This window comes from Mobula birostris, unplaced genomic scaffold, assembly GCF_030028105.1.
Source record: "Mobula birostris isolate sMobBir1 unplaced genomic scaffold, sMobBir1.hap1 scaffold_835, whole genome shotgun sequence".
Classification (NCBI taxonomy): domain Eukaryota; kingdom Metazoa; phylum Chordata; class Chondrichthyes; order Myliobatiformes; family Myliobatidae; genus Mobula; species Mobula birostris.
This window is the reverse complement of record NW_027278552.1, coordinates 76,852-100,968: the sequence shown is the minus strand read 5'-3', so window position 1 is coordinate 100,968 and position 24,117 is coordinate 76,852. Positions and strand designations below refer to the sequence as shown.

General features: G+C 47.9%; 1 protein-coding gene across 1 annotated transcript in view; it reads right to left on the bottom strand.

Annotated features, from left to right (window-relative positions):
- shmt2 (serine hydroxymethyltransferase 2 (mitochondrial)) overlaps positions 1-19,179 on the bottom strand; it is a 66,396-nt gene extending 47,217 nt beyond the window's left edge. The window contains exon 1 of the mRNA XM_072250936.1: positions 19,070-19,179. Within this exon, the coding sequence (XP_072107037.1) occupies positions 19,070-19,117 (48 nt within the window). The 5' untranslated portion in view covers positions 19,118-19,179. The remainder of the gene's footprint in view (positions 1-19,069) is intronic.
- Between the last annotated feature and the right edge of the window lie 4,938 nt (positions 19,180-24,117).

The following is a 24,117-nucleotide window of genomic DNA, read 5'->3' as shown; positions in this document are numbered from 1 at the left end:
GGAGGTTAATGGGGAGACTGAATGGGGACGTTGGAAATCACCGGGTGTTGGGGAGACTGAATGGGGATGTTGAAAATCACCGGGTGTTTGGGAGGGTAAGGGGGAGACTGAATGGGGACATTGGAAATCACCGGGTGTTGAGGAGGTTAAGGGGTACACTGAATGGGGACGTTGAAAATCACCGGGTGTTTGGGAGGGTAAGGGGGAGACTGAATGGGGACATTGGAAATCACCGGGTGTTGGGGAGGTTAAGGGGGACACTGAATGGGGACGTTGGAAATCACCGGGTGTTGGGGAGGTTAATGGGGAGACTGAATGGGGACGTTGGAAATCACCGGGTGTTTGGGAGGGTAAGGGGGAGACTGAATGGGGACGTTGGAAATCATCGGGTGTTGGGGAGGTTAAGGGGGAGAGTGAATAGGGATGTTGGAAATCACCGGGTGTTGGGCAGGTTAATGGGGAGACTGAATGGGGACGTTGGAAATCACCAGGTGTTTGGGAGGGTAAGGGGGAGACTGAATGGGGACGTTGGAAATCACCGGGTGTTGGGGAGGTTAAGGGGGAGAGTGAATAGGGATGTTGGAAATCACCGGGTGTTGGGGAGGTTAATGCGGACGTTGGAAATCACTGGGTGTCGGGGAGGTTAATGGGGATACTGAATGGGGACGTTGGAAATCACCGGGTGTTGGGGAGGGTAAGGGGGAGACTGAATGGGGACATTGGAAATCACCGAGTGGTGGGGAGGTTAATGGGGACGTTGGAAATCACCGGGTGTTGGGGAGGTTAAGGGGGAGAGTGAATAGGGATGTTGGAAATCACTGGGTGTTGGGGAGGTTAAGGGGGACACTGAATGGGGACTTTGGAAATCACTGGGTGTTGGGGAGGTTATGGGGGACACTGAAAATCACCGGGTGTTGGGGAGACTGAATGGGGACGTTGGAAATCACCGGGTGTTGGGGAGGTTAATGGGGAGAGTGAATGGGGACGTTGGAAATCACCGGGTGTTGGGGAGACTGAATGGGGACGTTGGAAATCACCGGGTGTTGGGGAGGTTAAGGGGGAGAGTGAATAGGGATGTTGGAAATCACCGGGTGTTGGGCAGGTTAATGGGGAGACTGAATGGGGACGTTGGAAATCACCAGGTGTTTGGGAGGGTAAGGGGTAGACTGAATGGGGACGTTGGAAATCACCGGGTGTTGGGGAGGTTAAGGGGGAGAGTGAATAGGGATGTTGGAAATCACCGGGTGTTGGGGAGGTTAATGCGGACGTTGGAAATCACTGGGTGTCGGGGAGGTTAATGGGGACACTGAATGGGGACGTTGGAAATCACCGGGTGTTGGGGAGCGTAAGGGGGAGACTGAATGGGGACGTTGGAAATCACCGGGTGTTGGGGAGGTTAATGGGGAGACTGAATGGGGACGTTGGAAATAACCGGGTGTTGGGGTGGTTAATGGGGACACTGAATGGGGATGTTGGAAATCACCGGGTGTTGGGGAGGTTAAGGGGAATAAAAATATTGGGAATCACTGGGATGGTTAGTATCGTCTGGATAGATGGGGTGTTTCTGCATTCGCTCTGCATGTTTGTGGATGTTTCTGTCTTTGTTGGATAGAGGATGCATAACAGTTGATGATCTGTCAGGCTCCCGGGGTGTGTGTGGTGGGGGGGGGGGTTAGGTCAGGCAGTGATTGGTGATGATGAGAGATGAACAGGGAGATTGCTATCAGCAGGCAGCACATATTTCCTCTGCAAACCTCTCAGCTAAATGGTGTTCTGGCTCCTGTCAGTGTGAGTGATCACCTGGGTGAATCCATTGATTCGCCCGACAGTCTCTTCACTCTCCCTTGTTCCTCTCTCTCTCTAACTTTCTTTCTCCTTTTGTGTCTCCCTCCATCTCTATTTTGAAATTTCTTCTTCCCTCTCTCTCCCTTCCTCCTCCCCCTTACCTATCCCTTTTTCATCTCCCTCCCTCCCCTTTCCTTCTCCTTTTCCCACTTTCTCTTCCTTTACTCTCTCCATCCCTCCTCTCTCAGTTGTCTCGCTCACTCCTCTCTCTCCTCCTTTACCCCCTCTCTCCTTGTCCCTTTTTCTCTTCTCTCTTTTTTTCCCTTCCTCCCTCACACGGCATCTCCGTCACTCGTCTCTCATTCATCTCTCTTACTGCTCCCTTCTGTTTGCCATCGCTCTGTTCCTCCTGCGCCACTTCACCTCATCTCTCAGCCCCTCCTGTTTCTCTCTCTCTCTCCCTCGCTTACTCCTTCTCTCTCTTTCCCTCTCCTTTCTCATTCCTTCTCCTTTACTCTCTCTCCATCCCTCCTCTCTCACTCTTCTTCTCCCTCTGTTTTTCCATGCCTCAGGGTTGGACTTTGATGTATTGGGAGCCATTGAGAGGTTTACTGGACTCACCCCTGGAACGGGTAGGTTGTCTCATGAGGAATGGTCAGACAGCAGGGGGATTGTGTACCTGGGGTTTAGGAAGAGCGAGTGTGAAGGGATTGGAACATCTCTGAACCCCGTGGGTCTTGACAGAACCTCTCTAAACCTGAAAGCATGTACCACCAGGCTCGAGGACAGTTCCTACCCTACTGTTAACACACTCTTGGAAGGACCTCTTGTACGTAAGATGGAATCAGTCTCACAATCTACTTTGTTGTACTCCTTCACTCCAAAGAGAAAAGCCCTCGCTCACTTAACCTATTCTCATAAGTCATGCTCTCTAGTCCAGACAGCACCTGGTAAATCTACTCTTCACTCTCTCTGAAGCTTCCACATCCTTCCTATAATGAGATGAACACAAATGTGGTCTAACCCGAGTTTTATGGAGCTGCAACATTACCTCATGGCTCAAACTCTGTCTCCTAACGAAGGCCAACACACCATCACCTTATGAACGTGTGCAGTACCTTTGAGTGATCTCTGGACATGGACCCCAAGATCCCCTCTGTTTCTACACACTGGTCAGAATCCCTCCAGTAACCCTGTATTCTGCCTTTGAGGTTGCCCTTCCAAAGTGAATCACTCACACTTTTCTGGGTGAACTTCATCTGCCACTTCTCAGCCCAGCTCTGAACCCTGTCGATGTCCCATTGTAACCTACAACAACCTTTTATACTATCAACACCACCACCAAATACTGCTTAGTGTTGAGGCCAAAAAGTTCCACTAAGGTTCTAGCAGTACATGTGGCATAAATCCAAATCTGTGTGGCACATCAGCCAGGTAACACCATCCCTACTGTAAAGTACGGTGGAGATAGCATCAATGCTGTGGGGATGTTTTTCAGCAGCAGGGACTGGAAATCTGATCAGGATTGATGGGAAATGCTGATAAATACAGACAGACCCTGGTTAAAAACCTGTTGGCCTCTGCCAAAAAGCTTAAACTGGGCAAGAAGTAGGACAATGACCCAAAGCACACTGTCAGAGCAACCATGGTGTGGCTTCAAATGAAGAAAATTGATGTCCTTTCAGTGGCCCAGTCAGAGTCCTGACCTTAACCTGATCGAACATCTCTGGCAAGACCTCAAGATTGCTGTCCACTGCCGCTCCCCAACTAACCCGGCACAGTTTGAGCAATTTTGCAAGGAGGAATGGGCAAATCTTGCTCCATTACATTCTGCAAAGTTGATAAGAGACTTATCTGAAAAGACTACTGGCTGTAATAGCTGTGAGAGGTGGTTCAACTAATACTGAGCAAAGGGGGATGAATACTTTTAAACTGCTGACATTTTGGTTTTGAGTTTTTAGTTTTTCATGCTTTACAATTTTCCCTGTTTTTTTCTGGCTCTACTGTGAAAAATGGAGCATGTGACTCACAAATAAATATTCTCCATTAAATTGATCAAAATCTCTGGTTGTAATACTCATTTATGTGATCAAAGGGTTGGGGCAGAATACTTTTACAAGGCACTGTATTTATTTTTGTAATCTATAGATTTTTATGTCTTTGCACTGAGCTGCTGCTGCAAAATAACAAATTTCACATCATATAAGTCAGTGATAATAAATCTGATTCTGATTCCCTACCCAGTTCACTTATAATCTTATAAACATCTACCAGGTCTCCCCTGAGCCTCTTTTGCTCCAGGGAAAAGTCTCAGCCTGGCTGATTGCTCCTGTATCTAAAGTCCTCCAGTCTAGACAACATGCTTGTGGATCTCCCTCTGTTCCCCCTCCAGCACAGTCACAAAAAAGAACACAGTTAGAACAAAAAAAACGCTTTTCATTCCAGAACATCTGACATGATTTCCTTCTTCAAAGAATGGCACATCCTTTCCACTACCATTGATGCTCCCCTCACCCACATCTCCTCTGTTTCCCACATATCTGCCCTCACCCCACCTTCCCAAAGCCATAACAGGGATAGAGTTCCTCTTGTCCTTACCTACCACCCTACGAGCCTCCGCATCCAGCACAACTTCTGCCATCTTGAACAGGATCCTACCACAAAGACCATCTTTCCCTCCCTCCACACTTGGCCAACTGTAGGGATTGCTCTCTGTGTGACTTCATTTGTCCCTCGCCACTGATCTCCCTCCTGGCACTTATCGTTGCAATCAGCCCTGCCCATTCACCTCCTCCCTCACCACCACTTCGGGCCCCAAACAGTCCTTCCAGGTCAGGCAACACTTAACCTGCAAGTCTGTTGGGGTCGTCTTCTGTATCTGGTGCAGTTGGTGTGGCCTCCTCTACACCGCTGAGACCCGACGTAGAGTGGGGTCCGCTCCATCGAGCACTTTTGCTCCACCCACCAAGGTAGGATTTCCTGGTGGCTAACCATTTTAATTCCTATCCCCATTCCTGATCCGACATGTCAGCCCATGGCCTCCTTGTCTGTCACAATGAGGTTGGAGGAGCAACACCTCATATTCCATCCAGGTAGCCATAAACATAAACATCGACTTTTCCACCTTCTGGTAATTTTGCCTCCCTCCCCCTCTCACCCCTTCTCTTCTCCTCACCTGCCCAACTCCTCTTTTACTTTCTCCCATAGTCCACTCCTCCTATCAGAATCCTTCTTCTTCAGCACTTCACCTGTCCCCTCCCAGCTTCTTACTTTGACCCCCGCTCCACCACCCACCCACCTAGTCTCACCTATCACCTAACAGTTTGTACTCGTCCCCCTCCACACATTGCTGCCCCGCTTCCTTTCCAGATCTGATGAAAGATCTCGGCCGAGTTCCTCCAGCATTTTGTGTGTGTTCTAGATTTCCAGCATCTGCAAAAACTCTTGTGTTTATGGTCAAAGGGAAGTAATTGTTCCAGAACTACACAAATTTTTACTGTATCTTTGTACATGTGGCAATAATAGACCATTAGCACATGTACTATGCTATAGTATAATACCTCTAACACTAGAATTGGTTTATTATCGTCACATGTACTGAGATAGAGTGAAAAACTTGTCTTCCATACTGTTCACACAGATTAGATCATTACACAGTGTATTGAGGTAGAACAAGGTAAAACAATAACAGAATGCAGAATAAAGTGTCACAGTTTCAGAGAAAGTGCAGTCCAGGTAAATGATAAGGTGCAAGGGTCACAATGAGGCAGATTATGAAGTTAACAGTCCATTTTATCGTATGAGGCCCATTCAAAAGTCTGATAACAGTGGGGTAGAATCTGTCCTTGAGCCTGGTGGATCGTGCTTTCAGGCTTTTGTATCCTCTGCCCGATGGGAGGGGGAGAAGAGAGAATGTCCGGTGTGGGTGGGGTTTTTGATTATTCTGGCTGCTTCACTGAGACAGTGAGAAGTGTAGAAAAACAAGTCACTCCTCAGCCTTCTTCGCTCTAGGGAGAACCTGTGCGATTTCTTCCCGTTAATAAAGCTCCCTTTGTCACATGAATGAGTTCAGTCTTTGACATCATGTGAGATCACTTCAGTGTGAATAAATATTTCAACTTTTTAGCCTGCTGCCAATGTCTACAAAGGAAGATCCCACGCAGAGCCCTGATTCAAGTTCAGCCAGAACGGGTGGTCCCATGGTGCCAATGAGATGGATAACTCATTATCCCACCCTCTCTCTGCAAAGGAGGCCAAAGTCAGAGTTGAATTTATTGTCACCTGTACAAGTCGCTGTGTGTACAGGTGCAATGAAAAGCTTACTTACAGCAGCATCACAGGCACAGAGCATCAGAGACACAACATTCACAAGGAAACATAAATTAAACAAATAATAGACAATTTTTACAAGATAGAATACAATTAGAACAAAATCAAAGTCCATTTCAGTGCAAACTGGTCACAGAGTTGTTGCACTGAGGTGGTAATCAAGGTTGTGCTGGTTGGTTCAGGAAACTAATTGTTGAGGGACGTAGCTGTTCCTGAACCTGGCGGTGTGGGACTTCAGGCTTCTGTATCTCCTGTCCGATGGGAGCTGTGAGAAGATGGGATGGCCCGGATGGAGGGGATCGCTGGTGATGGACGTTGCCTTCCTGAGGCAGCACCTCCTGTAGACACTACTGATGGTGGGGAGGGAGGGATGTGTCCATGATGTATTGAGCTGAGTCCACGACTCTCTGCAGCTTCTTACATTCCTGTGCGTTTGAATTGCTGTATCAGACCGTGATACAAACAGTCCTACCCTCCTGCCCATTGGGTTGTAAGCCCCTCTCTCCACGCCCCCTCTAATCCTTCTCCTTGCCTCCTGCCCTTCAGGAGAACCACTGTTTGAGGATTAAGATTTTGGGTGACTGTTACTACTGTGTGTCTGGGCTCCCTGAAGCTCGAGCCGATCATGCTCACTGCTGTGTGGAGATGGGGATGGACATGATTGAGGCCATATTGTGAGTACAACCAGTGTGGGCACGGCCCAGGGGTCAGTGACAGTTTGTGTTGTCTGTGAGTGTGTTGTCTATCTGTGTGTGTGTGTGTGTGATTTCCTCTGTCTGCCTGTGTGTCTGTGCTTGTGTTTCATTTCTCTGTGTGTGTGTGTGTATAAAAACGCATATCCATATTGCAACGCTCCCTCCTCGCCGCCCCTCCCACCGCACTGATGGTGGGAAGGAGTACAAAGACTGGCGGTTTAGGGATGTGTGTGTGTGTGTGTGTGTGTGTGTGTGTGTAAGTAAGTGTAAGTGTGAGTTGGGATTATGTGTGCAGAGCCTGAGCACAAGGTTCCCGGCTTTCCCACAAAACTGCAGGAAATCCAGCCCTAGATCTCCGGAATTCTGCAGATGCTGGAAATTCAAGCAACTCACATCAAAGTTGCTGGTGAACGCAGCAGGCCAGGCAGCATCGCTAGGAAGAGATACAGTCGACATTTCGGGCCGAGACCCTTCGTCAAGACGAACTGAAGGAAGAGCTAGTAAGAAATTTGTCTCTTCCTTCAGTTAGTCCTGACGAAGGGTCTCGGCCCGAAACGCCGACTGTACCTCTTCCTAGAGATGCTGCCTGTCCTGCTGGATCTCCGGAGACAGTGTGGAATCTCCAACTGGGAACTGAGTGGGGAGGTGGGAAAGGGAGGGATGGTGGGAGAGAGATATGGACAAGGGGAGAGAGGGAGGAATGGGACAAGGTATGGTAAAAGTGGAGGGGAGAGCAGGGGACGGAGAGATGGCGAAGCAGGGCTTGGAGAGAGAGGGAAGGAGAATGGATGGAGAAACTGAGTGAGTGGGAGGGTCTGAGAGGAAAACTGGGTGGGGAGGGAGGGATGTATCTGTGATATATTTATAGGGCAGAGTCTGCTACTCTCTGCAGCTTCCTACATTCCCGTGTGTTTGAATTGCCTCATCAGACCGTGATACAAACAGTCAGGACACTTCCGACAGTACATCTGCAGAAGTTTGGTGACAAGCCAACCTCCTATGAAAGTAGGGACTCTGACATACCTGCCTTCTTTTGACAAGGACTCCTCCCCCCCCCCCACCCCCAGAAATATTCCTGGAACATCAGGGAGCTTGCCAGTGAGGGGAGTATCACAATGTCACACTTTTCACTATACGGGGGTGGGGGTAGAGAGAACCTCCCTGAGTGGGGTGTTCCACATCCCTGGATCACACCTTCCATAAATTCTCCTCAGACCTCAACTCCTGGGATTGTACGTAGGACTAAGATGAGGGGGTTGGGGGAAGGATGAAGGGAGGGAAGAGGAGAAAGAGAGATGGACAGGTGAGGGTATTGGGGGGAGGTAGGAGATAACTTGACAGCTATTGCTTTATTCCAAGGGGTGTTAGGACTTCAGAAGTTGGGACCTCTCCGTGAGCCCACGTCTAGAGCATTGTCTACAGTTCTGGTCTCCTTTCAGGAGGGCCCTGGATTGTGTTGTAAAACAGGGGCACCTATGGTTACAGGTCCATGGCTCCCTGAAAGTGGTGTCACAGGTAGACAGGGTGGTTCGGCACACTGGCCTTCATCAGTCAGGGCACTGAGTACAGGAGTTGGGACGTTATTTTGCGGTTGTACAAGATGTTGGTTAGGCCGCACTGGAAATATTCTGTTCTGTTTTGGTCATCCTGCTATAGGAAAGATGCCATTAAGCTAGAAAGAGTGCAAAGGAGATTTAAGAGGATGGTCCTGAGACTCTAGGTCAGCAGGAAGTGGTTGTGCCGAAGGGTCTGTTTCTATGCTGTGAGACTCTAGTAGGGATTGTCTGTCCTCCCATTGGGGGTCAGTGTGGAGTAGATTCCCCGGTTCAATTACTGGGGGTTACAGTGGGGTGGGGGTAAGTTGGGAAACAGATTGACACATGGGGACCTGCACCCATTGAGGGCTTTGGAGGAATGAGAGGCAACATGGTTGGAAACATTAGGTTCTGGGGTTAGGGGAGTGCTGGACAGGGTGGGGAGGGGGTGTGGAATCCAGAATGAGGGGGGTGGGATGGGGGGAGGGTGATATCGTTTCAGAATAAGTGGTGAGGAGCCTTCGGATGGAAATGAGGAGGGGAATTCCTTCTCTGGGAATGCTCTCCCCCCACATTCTTTCTCTCCCCAGAGAGGTACTGTGGAAGGGTGAACAGTTCTGAGTTGGAGGGCAATGCGAGAGGGAAGGGTTAGATTGATCTCGGAGTAGGTTAAAAGGTCGACATAAATCAAGGGCCCAAGGACCAGTATTGTTCTGTGTTCTGGATTTCAGGCAATTCCTTCCCACCTTCCTCGCACCTCCCAGCTGACGGGGAGACAGGCAGGAATCGCACGGCAGGGACCCTGCCTCAGTGCAATTCCAGTTCATCAGATTCCCACTCTAAACTTGTCAAATCCTTAATGCGATTCATTCTGTTCCCACATCCTGACAGAGGATAAATCACCCACTGCCAGGGTCTGCAGATTAAACACCATCACAAATAAATAAAAAATCCCTGCCATTTAGTAACAAATCTCATCGGCAGTTTGAGATGTAAAATTCTCCTCTGTGTCCCACACCACCAGGTCTGTGAACACAACAATAGCCTATGCCCATAACTTCTCTCCACTGCCATTCAGCCCATCGAGGAGGTTGAGGAGGTCCATCTTGACACCAAACACTTTTAACAAACTGCTACAGATGTACTGTTGGAAATGTCCTGACTGGTTGCATCACGGTCTGGTACAGCAATTCGAATGCACAGGAATGTAAGAAGATTCAAGATTGTTTATTGTCATTTGTCAGTACACGGGCAGGGAGAACAAAAAGATTGTTACTCCAGTTTCAATGCAGCTTAGAAAACACAAGAAGAATAAAGAATACAATAAAAAACAACAAAACAAACACAATAAATATAAAAGCAATCCTATATAGCACAATATACTCCCCAGAATGGAGAGTGGATAGACTGGTGCCAGTGATGTGTGGGCAACTTTAACTACTTATTGTAGAGCTGCAGAGAGTCGTGGACTCTGCCCAATATATCACGGACACATCCCTCCCTCCCTACCATCGGTAGTGTCTACAGGAGGTGCTGCCTCAGGAAGGCAACGTCCATCATCAGAGATCCCCACCATCCGGGACATCCCATCTTCTCACAGCTCCCATCGGGCAGGAGGTACAGAAGCCTGAAGTCCCACACCAGGAACAGCTACTTCCCTTCAAACATTCGGTTCCTGAACCAACTGGCACAACCCTGATCATTACCTCAGTACAGCAACACTGTGACCACTCTGTACTACAATGGACTCTTTGTTCAAATTGTGTTCTTTCTTGGAAAAATTGTGTATAATTTAAGTTTGATTTATATTTTCCTTCTGAATAGTGTGTCTCTGATGCTCTGTGCCTGTGAAGCTGCTGTAAGTTTTTCATTGCACTCGTGCATACAGGGACTTGTGTGACAATAAACTTGATTTTCATGGAACATAGAACAGTACAAACCTTTCAGCTCATGATGCTATGCTGACTTTTTAACCTACTCCAAGATCACTCTCACACTGAAGTTATGGGCTCTCTCCAAATATCTGCAATGAGTAGAGTGAAACAGCAGGGAAACAGGCCCTTCAGCCCATCGAGTCTGTGCTAACCTCCCATCCATGCCAATCCCTTTCCATTCAATTCTCCCAGATTCTTTTCCTGCACCCACACAAGTGAGCAGCTGATTAACCCACTGATACCGTAGGCCTATCAGGGTTAGGGTGGGGAGTAACTGTTCGCATTTTCTCACCTGCCTCCCCACTCTCTCCATCTTGCACCTCTCTCGTCTCTTCCAGCAGCTTCTCCCTCCCTTCTGCCCCCTCTCCTTCTCTCCTCCACCCTTTATTTCCTGCTTCTTCCTCCAACCTTGCCTCTACTTGTCACCCACTCCTTCCTCTCTCCCTTTTTCTGCTCCTCCATATCCCTGCTCCCTCACCCCTCCTTTGCCATCTCTTCCAAAACCCAATCCTCACTCCCCCATCAGTCCCTCCTCCCCCCTCTCTGCTCCCCTATTCCGTCTCTGTGTACACCCCTCCCATCCTCAGCTCCCACACGAGAGGGAGAGAGAAGAGAGAGAGAGGGAGGGAGAGTGGGGGGGGAGGGAGAGTTGCAGGGGGGGGAGGGAGAGTTGTCAGGGAAGAAACATTCTCAGCAGAATCCCTGGCCTCCCCCACTCGACAGGGAATCAGGACTCTGCATGGGATCTACCTGTGCAGACACTGGCAGCATACTAAAAACCTTGAATATTCATTCACACTGAAGTGTTCTCACATGATGTCAAAGAGTGAACTCATTCATGTGACAAAGAGGCTGGGACATTCACTAGGGTACAAGGCTGTGATTGGAACAAGGTTATCATTTACACTGCAGAATTATAACCACATTGCAACTTTATCAAACACTGTTTAGGCCACACTTGAGAGGTTTCTGTGCACAGTTGTAGTCGTCACGTGACAGGAAGGGGGTGACCCTTCAACACGCTGTAGAGGGAGCAGAGGAGATTCAGCAGGGTGTTGCCCTGGATTGGAGAACTTCATTAACAGGAAGAAATTGCACAGGCTGGTCTTGTTCTCCCTGGAGCGAAGGAGACTGAGGGGTGACCTGCTTTTCTGTACTTCTCACTGCCTCGGTAAAGCAACCACCCCTGGCATTCAAAATTGGGTATACTTCATGTTTTTCCTGTGAATGTTGTGTCTCTGATGCTATGTGCCTGTGATGCTGTTGCAAGCAAGTTTTTATTGCACGAGACACAAAATGCTGGAGGAACTCAGCACATCAGGCAGCATCTATGGAGGGGAATAAATCTGACCTTACAATTTTTTTGTATTTTCATTGTACTTGTGCATCCAAGTACTTGCGTGCATGACAATGAGCTCAACTTTGATTCTCAGCTCACAATGTTGTGCCAAACTAAGTAAACTAGAAATTAAATGCCAAACTAAACTGCTCCCTTCTGCCCACACGATATCCATATCCCTCCACTCCCTGCACAACCATAAGCTTATCTAAAAAAAATTCCTCTCCGTGCCTTGTGGTGCATCAGGTGGCTCGAGACTCAACCCAGCACAGACGGAAAGCGTGCAAGGAGCTGGCCAGATTTGTACCCCGGACCACTGGCCTCGAAGTCTGGTGCTGATGCCACTACACCACTGGCCGGTATTTGTTTATCTAAGAACCTCTTAAATGCCTCTGTCATATCTGCCTTCACCACCACCCCACGCAGCACATTCCAAGCACCTACCACTCTCTGTGTAAAAGATTAACCCCTCACATCTGCTTTGAACTTTCCCCCTCTCACTTTAAGTGCATACTCTCCCCTATTAGACATTTCCATTCTGGGAGAAAGATATTGTCTGTCTACTCTATCCAAGGGGACTTGAGAGGTAATCTTATCAACCTCTATCAGCTCACCTCTCAGTCTCCGCGCTCCAGAGGAAACTACCCAAGTTTGTCTAGCCTCTCCTAATAGCTCACGCCCTCTAATCCAGGCAGCATCCTGGTGAACCTCTTCTGCACTCTCTCCAAAGCCCCCACACCCTTCCTGTAATGGGGTGTCAGAAATAAGAGGGGATAGGTTTGAGGTGAGAGGGAAGAGGGTTAAAGGGGTAGAAGGACAGGGTCCAAATGGGGGCAGCTCAGTTTAGGTAGGCAAAGAAGTCAGTAGACACATGTTGGGCCAAAGGGCCTGTTTCTGTGACGCTAGGATGTGGTTGGGTCAATGTTCAGAACTGTTTTGCACACAGATGAAAGGTCAATTATTTTGGAAGTGGTGCCTGGGAACTTGGTGTGTCGTGTACTTCAACCCTTATTGATTGTGGGGGATTACAACATCTTCTGCCTCTCTCTCAACTCTGAGGAGATTCACTTTCAATAAAGCTCTTCCCTCAGGAAAGTGGGGAAGGTTTGACAATCTCTTGAATTCTACCTCACAAACCACACCTCCACATTCTGGGCTCCATACCTAAGAAAGGACGTATTGGTATTGGAGAGGGTTGAGAGGTTTATAAGAATGATGCTGGGAATGAAAGGCCGAGATAAAGTGGAAGTGGAAAGCACGTTTGTAAAAAGTGGGAAAGTCCAGGATCAGAGGGCAGAGCCACAGAATACAAAGTCGTCCCTTTAGAAAGAGAAGAGGAAGAATTTCTTTAACCCACAGGGTGGTGAATCTGTGGAATTCATTGTCACAGGTAGCTGTGGAGGCCAAGTCATTGGATACATTCAAAGCAGATGTTGATAGGTTCTTGATTAGTGTGTCAAAAGTTATGGGAAGAAGGTAGGAGAATGGGGTAAAGAGGGAAAGTAAATCAGCCATGATTGAATCATGAGTAAATTTGCTGGGCCAAATGGCCTAATTCTGCTCCTATGTCTTATGACCTTCAGTGACCTATGAATAAGGAAAGAAAGTCATTGGGAAGGCAAATATAATGTTAGCATTCATTTTGAGAGGACTAGAATATAAAAGCAAGGGTGTATAAAGCTGAGGCTTTGTAAGGCTTTGGTCAGAGCACATTTGGCATATTTTGAGCAGTTTTGGACACTGTATCTCAGCAAGGATGTGTTGTTCCCAGATAGGCTCCAGAGGAGCTTCACAAGAACAACCCTGGGAATGAAAGGCTTGACGTACGAGGAACGTTTGATATCTTTACATCTGTACTTGATGGAGTTCAGAAGGACGAAAGAGGAGGGGATCTCATAGAAACTTCCCAGATATTGAAAGGCCTGGAGAGAGCAGACGTGGAGTAGGAGAACCCATGATTTGAGGGCACAGCCTCAGAGTGAAGGGACATCCTTTGGAACTGGGACAAGGAGGTATTTCTTCAGCCAGAGGGTGGTGATTCATTGCAATGGGGGGGGGGGTAATGGAGGTGGAGATCGACAGGTTCTTGATTGGTGAGGGGCGGAAGGGTTATAGGGAAAATGAAGGGTCGGTGAGGTTGTGAGAAAAAGCAGCTGTGATTGAATAGGGGAGCAGACTTGACACGCTGAGTCATAGGGTACCACAGCACAGAACCAGTCCTTCAGCCTACACTTTGTTGGCCTGATCTGTCAAGTCCCATCAACCTGGACCATAACCTTCCAAAATCCTCCCTTTCATGTAACTATCCAAACCCACATCCACCACCTCTGCATTCTCACCACCCTCTGAGTGAAGAGGGTCCCCTTAAATATTTCAGCTCTAACCCGAAACCAAGAGTATGACCTCCAGTTGGAGTCTCACACAACCTCAGTGGAAAAAGCCTGCTTGCATTTACCCTGTCTATACCCCTCACAATTTTGTATACCTCTCTCAAATCTCCCCTTATTCTTCCGTGCTCCAGGGAATAAAGTCCGAACCGATTCAACCTTTCCCTGTGACCCAAGTCCTCAAGTCCTGGCAACATCCTTGTAAATTTTCTCTGCACTCTTTCAATCTTATTGATATCTTTCCTGTTGATAGGTGACCAGAACTGCACACAATACAACAAATTTGTCCTCACCAACATCTTGTATGTTATCTACCTACATAATGTTACATACGTCAGTCAACATTGCCCCCTTAACTTCCTCTGCTCCAGGGGAAATAGACCAAGTCTATCCCACTCCCTCTCTGTGACTGAAACACTCAATCCTGGGCAAGGTCCTAGTGAATCTCCTTCTATACCCTCTCCTGCTCTGTCACACCCTCCCTGTAGTGTGGGAACCAAACCATGGTACAGCTGAGGTCATAGCTAAAATAGGAGTGAAATATACCAACTAGTGGAGTGGTGTCACAGCAACAACCTGGCACTCAACATCAGTAAGACGAAAGAGCTGATTGTGGACTTCAGGAAAGGTAAGACGAAGGAGAACATACCAATCCTCATAGAGGGATCAGAAGTAGACAGAGTGAGCAGTTTCAAGTTCCTGGGTGTCAAGATCTCTGAGGATCTAACCTGGTCCCAACACATTGATGCAGTTATAAAGAAGGCAAGACAGCAGCTAGGTGTTTGAAGAGATTTGGCATGTCAACAAATACACTCAAAAAATTCTATGATTGTACCGTGGAGAGCATTCTGACAGGCTGCATCACTGTCTGGTATGGAGGGGCTACTGCACAGGACCGAAAGAAGCTGCAGAAGGTTGTAAATCTAGTCAGCTCCATCTTGGGCACTAGCGTACAAAGTACCCAGGATATCTTTAGGGAGCGGTGTCTCAGAAGGGCAGCATCCATTATTAAGGACTTCCAGCACCCAGGGCATGCCCTTTTCTCACTGTTACCATCAGGTAGGAGGTACAGAAGCCTGAAGGCGCACACTCAGCGATTCAGGAACAGCTTCTTCCCCTCTGCCATCCGATTCCTAAATAGACACTGAATCTTTGGACACTACCTCACTTTACTTTTTAATGACAGTATTTCTGTTTTTGCACATTTTAAAAAATCTATTCAATATATGCAATTGATTTACTTGCTTATATATTTTTTTTTCTCTGCTAGATTATGTATTGCATTGAACTGCTGCTGCTAAGTTAACAAATTTCATGTCACATGCTGGTGATAGTAAACCTGATTCTGATTCTCAAAATTGAGTTCATTATCACATGCACAAAGGACTGTAGGTTGTAGCGGTTAACATAACACTTTGCAGCACTAGTAATCACCGATTGGGTTTCAATTTCTGCTGCCGTCTGTGAGGAGTTTGTACCTTCTCCCTGTGACCGCATGGATTTCCTCCGGGTGTTCCGGTTTCCTCCCATAGTCTAAAGACGTATGCATTAAGGTCAGTCAGTTGTGAGCATGCTATATCGACACCCTCCAATTCACCAGTGCCATTCTTGTTGATTTGATTTGACTCAAAATGATGCATTTCATTGTATGCTTCATTGTACATGTGACAGATAAAATTAATCTTTAAATCTTTAGTGTCCATGTGTGCACAAGTACAATGAAAAACTTAATTGGAGCAGTGTCACAGGCACAGAGTATAAGATACACAACATTCACAAGAAAAAAAATACACACTATACAGAAATTACACACAATTTTTGCAAGAACACAATTACTGTTTACTCTTTTCCATAGATGCTGTCTGGCCTGCTGAGTTCTCCAGCATTTTGTGTGTGTTGCTTTGTAGTGTAAAGTGGTCCCTAGTGTTGCTGTACTGAGGTAATGATCAGGGTTGTGCTGGTTGGTTCTGAATGTTTGAAGGGAAGTAGCTGTTCCTGAGCCTGGTGGTGTGGGACTTCAGGCTTCTGTACCTCCTGTCCGATGGGAGCTGTGAGAAGACGGGATGGCCCGGATGGTGAGGATCTCTGATGATGGATACATTTTTATATTGTTGGAACATGACCTCTCTGTGCCTGTACTCATTGCTGCAACCAATGAAAGTCAGAGTCCCTCCCTCACCATCCCATCTCCCCGTGCTGCCACCTTCGAGGATCATTGAACTTGGACACCGAAGTGCCCCTGCTTCTCAACACTCCCAGTGGCGTGATGGTAGAAAAACAAGGTGCACGGGCCACCCCGAGGCAGACTGGGAGATCAGAAGTTCCTCCTGAGCACACACAACTAAAGATTCAGTCACTGGTGAGGCAGGAGCAGAGGAATCAGGAATGAAATGAGGCCACTCAGTCCTACTGGTCCTGCTACCCCATCCTATACCTCTGACCTGACTGTAAGTGCAACCTTGCATTGATGGTAACCTTGTACAAACCCCAAACCCCTTACTCATTGAGAACCGATCTATCTCCATCTCAACCACTCATTCCCACCTTCTCTGTCTCAAGGACTATTTCCCTCCCAAGGCTGGTTGTTATTCATCAATATTCCAGATTCAAAGATTCTAGTTATAGAATGTCATTCTCCAGTACACAAGTGTAAAGGAGAACAAAATGATTGCTACTCTGGATCTGATGCAGTGCAAAAAAACACAATAAGATAAAGGAAACAATAGATATAAACATTTAAGATAGCTTCTATACAGAGATTGATCGTATGTCCATAAAGTGACGCTAGGCACAGGAGTGTCTGTACATAAGGTGACTGTCAGAAAATGATAAAGTAGTGGTGGTTGGGGTGTGGAGGGGTGGGTTAGTGGATGCAGGTGTTTGTTGATCAGTTTCACTGCTTGGGAAAAGTAACTGTTTTTGAGTCTGGTGGTCCTGGCATGGATGCTACATAGCCTCCTCCCTGATACAAGTGGGACAAATAGTTCATGAGCAGGGTGGGTGGGATCCTTCACAATATTGCTGGCTTTTTTGCAGCAACTTTCTCTATCCATGTCCCTGATGGTGGGTAGGTTGGTGCCGGTGTTGCATTGGGCACTTTTGACAACCAATTTTAGAGCCCATTATCAGAGATCCCCACCAAGACAATTCAAATACTTCAAAAACTGTAGAGAGTCGCGGACTCGGCACAATACATCACGGACACATCCCTCCCTCCCCACCATCAGTAGTGTCTACAGGATGGCAACATCCGTCATCAGAGATCCCCACCATCCAGGCCATCCCATCTTCTCACAGCTCCCATCGGGCAGGAGGTACAGAAGCCTGAACTTTGTCTCCCCCCCCCCACCCACCCACCCAAACTTATTGCCAGTGAGACCCAGGATACAGGAGGAATTATTGCGCTGCTGTTGTTTGTACAACATTTGGAGATAAGATAACAAGGGGCAAAATATTCCAGAGTCTAAAGGCAAATTGCTGAATCAGCAGCTCTCCTCTGGCAGAGATTGTGAAAGGGAAAGTTACAAATGCATCTGCAGCCCTCTCCTTCTCTGTGAACTCCTCACTCTCCTAATGCCTCCCTAGCTCCCTCCACAAAACCCCTCTCCATCACTGTGAACCCACTCATTTTCCTACACTTCTCCCCTTCACCGTGAATGCCCTCCATCCATCTCTGTGACCTCCTACGGTCACTACATCCCTTCCCATCTCTGCGACCCCACTCTCTGCCCTACATCTTTTGCCCCTGTAACACCTCTCCCTCTCCAACACCCCATCCCATCTCTACATACCCCTCTGGACCATAAATGCCTCCTCATCTATGTGACCTACTCCCTCCCCGTCTGTGACCCCTCCCTCCCCTACAGCCCTCTCCGTGACCCCTTCCCTCACCCCTCCCTGTCTCTGCCGGTCTCTCTCCCCTACATCCCTCTCTGTGACCCCCTTCCTCCCCTACACCCCTCCCTGTCTCTGTGACCAATATTTTGGAATATCTCATGTCTATGCATGGTCACATGAAGGTGCAGAATTATACTAAACTTTATTTTAAAGTTTAATTTTTATTATTAAAATTTTAAATAAGATATAACTAAAATGTAAATATAATTAAAATTTGGGGCTATATTTTATATCAAACTATATTTAAATCAGATCAAACTCATCCACAGGAAGTTTACTGGAAGGTTTCCAAGTGTATCTCTAACACTTGACCTGCACAGGAAACCAGCACCCAACAGTCTTGTCCGGGGTCCCCACGCAGGGATGGCAACAAGTGGTTAGGAGACGTCTTGGAAAAGAGGGACAGAGCTGGGAGCTGACAATGGTGGAGCAAGGGTGGGAGTGATGAGGTCACGTGGCGAGGGGGCGGGGGAGAGGAAGTGAGGGAGAGAGGGGAGGGAGAGAGGGGGAAGTGGAGGTGGAATAAGAGGGAGGGGGGAATCAGGGGAGTGTTTGTGGAGGGGGCGGGAGGGTGGAGACACAGTCACCGTTTCGTGGGGCTCCGGTGTGGTCATTTACAGTACGTTTCTGTCTGGTCACGACCTCCCTCACATACGCACTCTTTCTCTCTCTTTCTGTCACACAGCCCAGGCCTTTCGGTCGGCAGCGTGACACTTGATCACACGTGCATGCTAGCCCACGCGCGCACACACACACATTGATGGTCCAGTCAAAGTGGTCCATCTTGTGTCTGACAGGTGGACACACAGGGTCGGCCGGGCAATTCACACGTGCACGCAGGGTCAAACATCAATTACAATCTACCCGTTGCCAGAAACCAACACATTAACTCGGCACCGCTCGGCTTAGCTGAGCCATTGGCACGCAACGTGTCAGTTCTAGGCGACACACTGTATTAATTTACTGAACACGGTGTATCGGTTCCCGGGGATACATATCCAATCGTGGGACACATTATATCGTTCCAGAACATGTAAGGTACCGGCTCCCAGGATACACAGCATCTGTTCCCGGGGACACAGTGCATCCGTTTCCCGGGAGACACTGTACCTGTTCCCGGGGACACGGTGCCGCTGCCTACTCCGGCCGGTCCCACTCTCTCACTCACCAGCCCAAGGCCTGGTCCCAGCGCCACTCGCAGACGCAGCCACAACATCGCCGCCGGCTTCCCGCTTCGACACCTAGCTCATCCGGGGCTGGGACAAGGGCAGGCCCGGCTCTAACCCCCGCCTCCTAACCCACTGGCTGAGGCAGGCCGGGAGATGTAGTTCGCGGTCCCTGCCTGAGGGGAGGTGAGACTGGACTGCGGCGGGAGGTACGGTAAGGGAGGGAGGCCTGGTGGAGCGGAGGGTTGTAGCGTACAACACATTCACGTTTTGGGGATTTGATTCTAAAATATGCACAGCAAGAGCCCACAAGTGGAAAGGACAGGGAGTGGGTGGGAATACCAGGTTCATCAAATCAAGGGAGGTAGCATAACCTCCTCATCACTTCCACCACAGCGATCCCTCCTCGCCTCCCACATCCGCATTGTTCCCTCCGTGACCCCCCCATCACAGCGCTCCCTCTTTGCCTCCCCACCCACAGCACTCCCTCTTCACCGCCCCTCCCACGATGCTTCCTCCTCGCCACACCTCCTTCCTCAGAGCCCTTCCCACAGCAGTCCCGCTTGGCTGCACCACTAACAGTGCTGGGAGAGATTTAATAGGAACCTGAGAGGCATCTTTTTTTCACCCAGAGGGTGGCCCGTATATGGAATGAGCTGCCAGAGTAGCATTTTTTTAAAACTTGGGCAGGTACATGGATAGGAAAAATTTAGAGGCATATGGGATAAATGGGTCAAGCTTAGATGAGCATCTTGATTGGCATGGGGCAGTTGGGCCAAAGGGTCTGTCTCCCCTGCTGTGTCATAGAGCAATAGAAAACCTCTCCGGCCCATCTAGTCTGTGCCAAACCATTTAAACTGCCTACTCCCATCGACCTACACCAGAACCATAGCCCTCCATATCCCTCCATATCTCTACCATCCATGTACCTATCCAAACTTTTCTTAAATATTGAAATCAAACCTGTATGCACCACTTGCACTGGCAGCTCATTCCACACTCTCACAACCCTCTGAGTGAAGAAGTATCCTCTCATGTTCCCCTTAAAACTCCAAGAAACAGAAATTGGAGAAATCACCTTTACCTATAGAGGAAAGTTATCTTGCCTATTTATGCCTCTCGTAATCTTACAAACCACTCTCAGATCTCCTCTCAGCCTCCGCCGCTCCAGAGAAAACAACCCAAGTTTGTCCAACCTCTCCTTATAGCTCATTCTCTCTAATCCAGACAGCATCCTAGTGAACCTCTTCTGCACCCTCTCCAAAGCCCCCACACCCTTCCTGTAATGGGGTGACCAGAACTGAAAGCAATACCATAGAACCATGGAAACTACAGCACAGAAACAGGCCCTTTGGCCCTTCTTGGCTGTGCCGAACAATTTTCTGCCTAGTCCCACTGACCTGCACACGGACCATATCCCTCCATACACCTCCCATCCATGTATCTGTCCAATTTATTCTTAAATGTTAAAAAAGAACCCGCATTTACCACCTCGTCTGGCAGCTCATTCCATACTCCCACCACTCTCTGTGTGAAGAAGCCCCCCCTAATGTTCCCTTTAAACTTTTCCCCCCTCACCCTTAACCCATGTCCTCTGGTTTTTTTCTCCCCTTGCCTCAGTGGAAAAAGCCTGCTTGCATTCACTCTATCTATACCCATCATAATTTTATATACCTCTATCAAATCTCCCCTCATTCTTCTATGCTCCAGGGAATAAAGTCCTAACCTATTCAACCTTTCTCTGTAACTGAGTTTCTCAAGTCCCGGCAACATCCTTGTAAACCTTCTCTGCACTCTTTCAACCTTATTTATATCCTTCCAGTAATTTGGTGACCAAAACTGAACACAATACTCCAGATTCGGACTCACCAATGCCTTATACAACCTCATCAAAACATTCCAGCTCTTATACTCAATACTTCGATTAATAAAGGCCAATGTACCAAAAGCTCTCTTTACGACCCTATCTACCTGTGACGCCACTTTTAGGGAATTTTGTATCTGTATTCCCAGATCCCTCTGTTCCACTGCACTCCTCAGTGCCTTACCATTAACCCTATATGTTCTACCTTGGTTTGTCCTTCCAATGTGCAATAGCTCACACTTGTCTGTATTAAACTCCATCTGCCATTTTTCAGCCCATTTTTCCAGCTGGTCCAAGTCCCTCTGCAGGCTCTGAAAACCTTCCTCACTGTCTACTACACCTCCAATCTTTGTATCATCAGCAAACTTGCTGATCCAATTTACCACATTATCATCCAGATCATTGATATAGATGACAAATAACAATGGACCCAGCACTGATCCCTGTGGCACACCACTATTCACAGGCCTCCACTCAGAGAAGCAATTCTCTACCCCTACTCTCTGGCTTCTTCCATTGAGCCAATGTCTAATCCAATTTACCACCTCTCCATGTATACCTAGCAAAAACAGGCCAGATCAATGGCATTCAGATCTGTCCACCAAGAAACCTACAGACCTGTAGAGCCCGGATAGCTCAGTCAGTAGAGCATCAGACTTTTAACCAATTTCCCCCTGGGATCAATAAAGTATGACTATGACTATGAAAGTTACAAGAGGGCTAGGGTACGACCTCCAGAAAGCCATCTCATGAGCGAAGCGGCAATTCCAAATCAAACTTGAATCAACAAGGGATGCTCAACAGCTGTGTCAGTGGTTGAATGCCTTCACCTCTCTAAAGTTAAATCAAGTGACAGAGGAGACAGCAGGGCTTCGCATCCAGATGAGCTCAATGTCTTCTATGCTCACTTTGACCATCAAAACATGGAGGAACCTTAATGAAATCCCACAGCCCCCGATGATCCAAGTCCCTGAGGCTGATGTGAGAGTATCATTCAGGAGGGTGAAATCACGAAAAGCATCCAGACCAGTCAGTGTACATGTCCACGTACTAAAGACCTGTTCTGATCAACTGGCTGGAGTGTTCACTGAGATCTTTAACCTCTCGCTTCAGCAGACTAAGGTACCCACCTGATTCAGTTATACTGGTGCCCAAGAAGACCGTGGTGACCTGCCTCGATGACTATTGCCCAGTAGCACTTAGGTGCACTGTGATGAAGTGCTTTGAGAGGTTGGTGATTAAGTATATTGGCTCTTACCTGAGAGGTGACTTGGATCCACTCCAATTTGCTTACCGGAGCAGATACCATCTCATTGGCTCTTTATCCAACCCTGGAACATCTGGACAGCAAAGGTACATACATCAGGATGCTCTATATCGACTACAGCTCAACATTCAGTACCATCATTCCCCTCAAATCTGATCAGTTTAAGACCTGGGCCTCAATACCTACTTGTGCAATTGGATCATTGATTTCCTCACTTGAAGACCCCAGTCAGTTCAGATTGGCAACAACATCTGGAGTGCAGAGCTTAGTCAGGATGGCGCTAAACAGCGACTCCTTTGCTTGCATCTTTGGAAACAGCTCTATTTCCATCTTTAATATCTATTTTTCCCTTTCAGGATTCTTTTGAAGACCCTGACCTGGAGTTACACACTGGCTTCAGTTCATTGTGGGAATGGGAGCCACGACTGGCCACTATTCAACATGCCAAGGACGCGGCCTAAGAGCTTAGCTCAGCTTTGGAGGTCGAGATCTCGTGGCTCTAGAGACGGGCGGATTGAAGGTCAGTGTCCCGGCAGGAGATTGATGCGTCGTGGGAGTCGGAAGATCTATGACTGTGTGCTCAGAGACTTGAGATCTTTGGGCACAGAGCTCGGAAAAACCGACGCAACGGACTTTTAACATAATAAACCAGCGAGTTGTTTGTTATGTCTCCCCTCTCACTGTGAAACGGAGACACCTCTTTCTCCCTTATTAGGGAGAGGGGGAGCGAGAGAGACACACACACACACACACACACACACACACACACACACACACAGTGGTATGTCAAATACCAGGTGAACAAGTAGTCTTTGGAGTACTGCAAGTCTGTGTCTTTGCTGTTGCTTTGCTGCACGCTTGAGTGTTCGGTGGTGGGTGCCAATGCTTTATTCTGCCAGTGGGGGAGAGGGGGGTCATTGCTTGCTGCCACTTCTGCGCGGGAGGGAGGGGAGCTAGGTGGGGGTACTTTGGGGTTCTAACATTTAACTGTCGTTCATTCTTTGGGGCACTCCTCAGTTTCCGTGGATGGTTGGGAAGAAAAAGCATTTCAGGATGTATATTGTATACATTTCTCTCACATTACATGTACCTTTGAAACCTTTGAACATCTCTTCCATGATTTCCATTAGGACAGGTGAACCACAAAGCTCTGTGCTTAGCCCCCTGTTCTACTTACTTTATACTTCTGACTGTGTGGCTAAGCACAGCTCCAATGCCATATTCAAGTTTGCTGACGACACTGCTGTTGGCCAAATCAAAGGTGGTGATGAATCAGCATATAGGAGGAAGATTGAAAATCTGACTGAGTGACACCACAACAGCCACCTCTCTCACTCAATGCCAGCAATACCAAAGAGCTGATTATTGACTTCAGCAGGAGGTAACCAGAAGTCATTAAAACACTCCTCATTGGAGAATCAGGGGTGGAGAGGGTCAGTAACTTTAAATTCCTCAACGTTATCATTCGGGATCAGCATGTAAGTGTAGTTACAAAGAAAGCACAACACTGCCTCTGATTCCTTAGAAGTATGTGAAGATTCAGCGTGACATCTAAAACTTCGTCAAACTTCTATAGATGTGTAGTGGAGAGTATATTGACTGGTTGCATCACAGCCTGGTATGGAAACACCAATACCCTTGAATTGAAAATCCTACAAAAAGTAGTGGATACAGCCCAGTCCATCACGGGTAAAGCCCTCCCCACCATTGAGCATATCTACATGGGAAGAGCTCTTCTGGCTGCATCACGGCCTGGTATCGAAACACCAATGCCTTTGAATGGTAAAGCCCCCTCCTCACCATTGAGCACATTCCCACGGAGCATTGTCACAGGAAAGCAGCATCCATCATCAGGGATTCCCACCACCCAGGTCATGCTCTCTTCTCATTGCTGCCATCAGGGAGAAGGTACAGGAGCC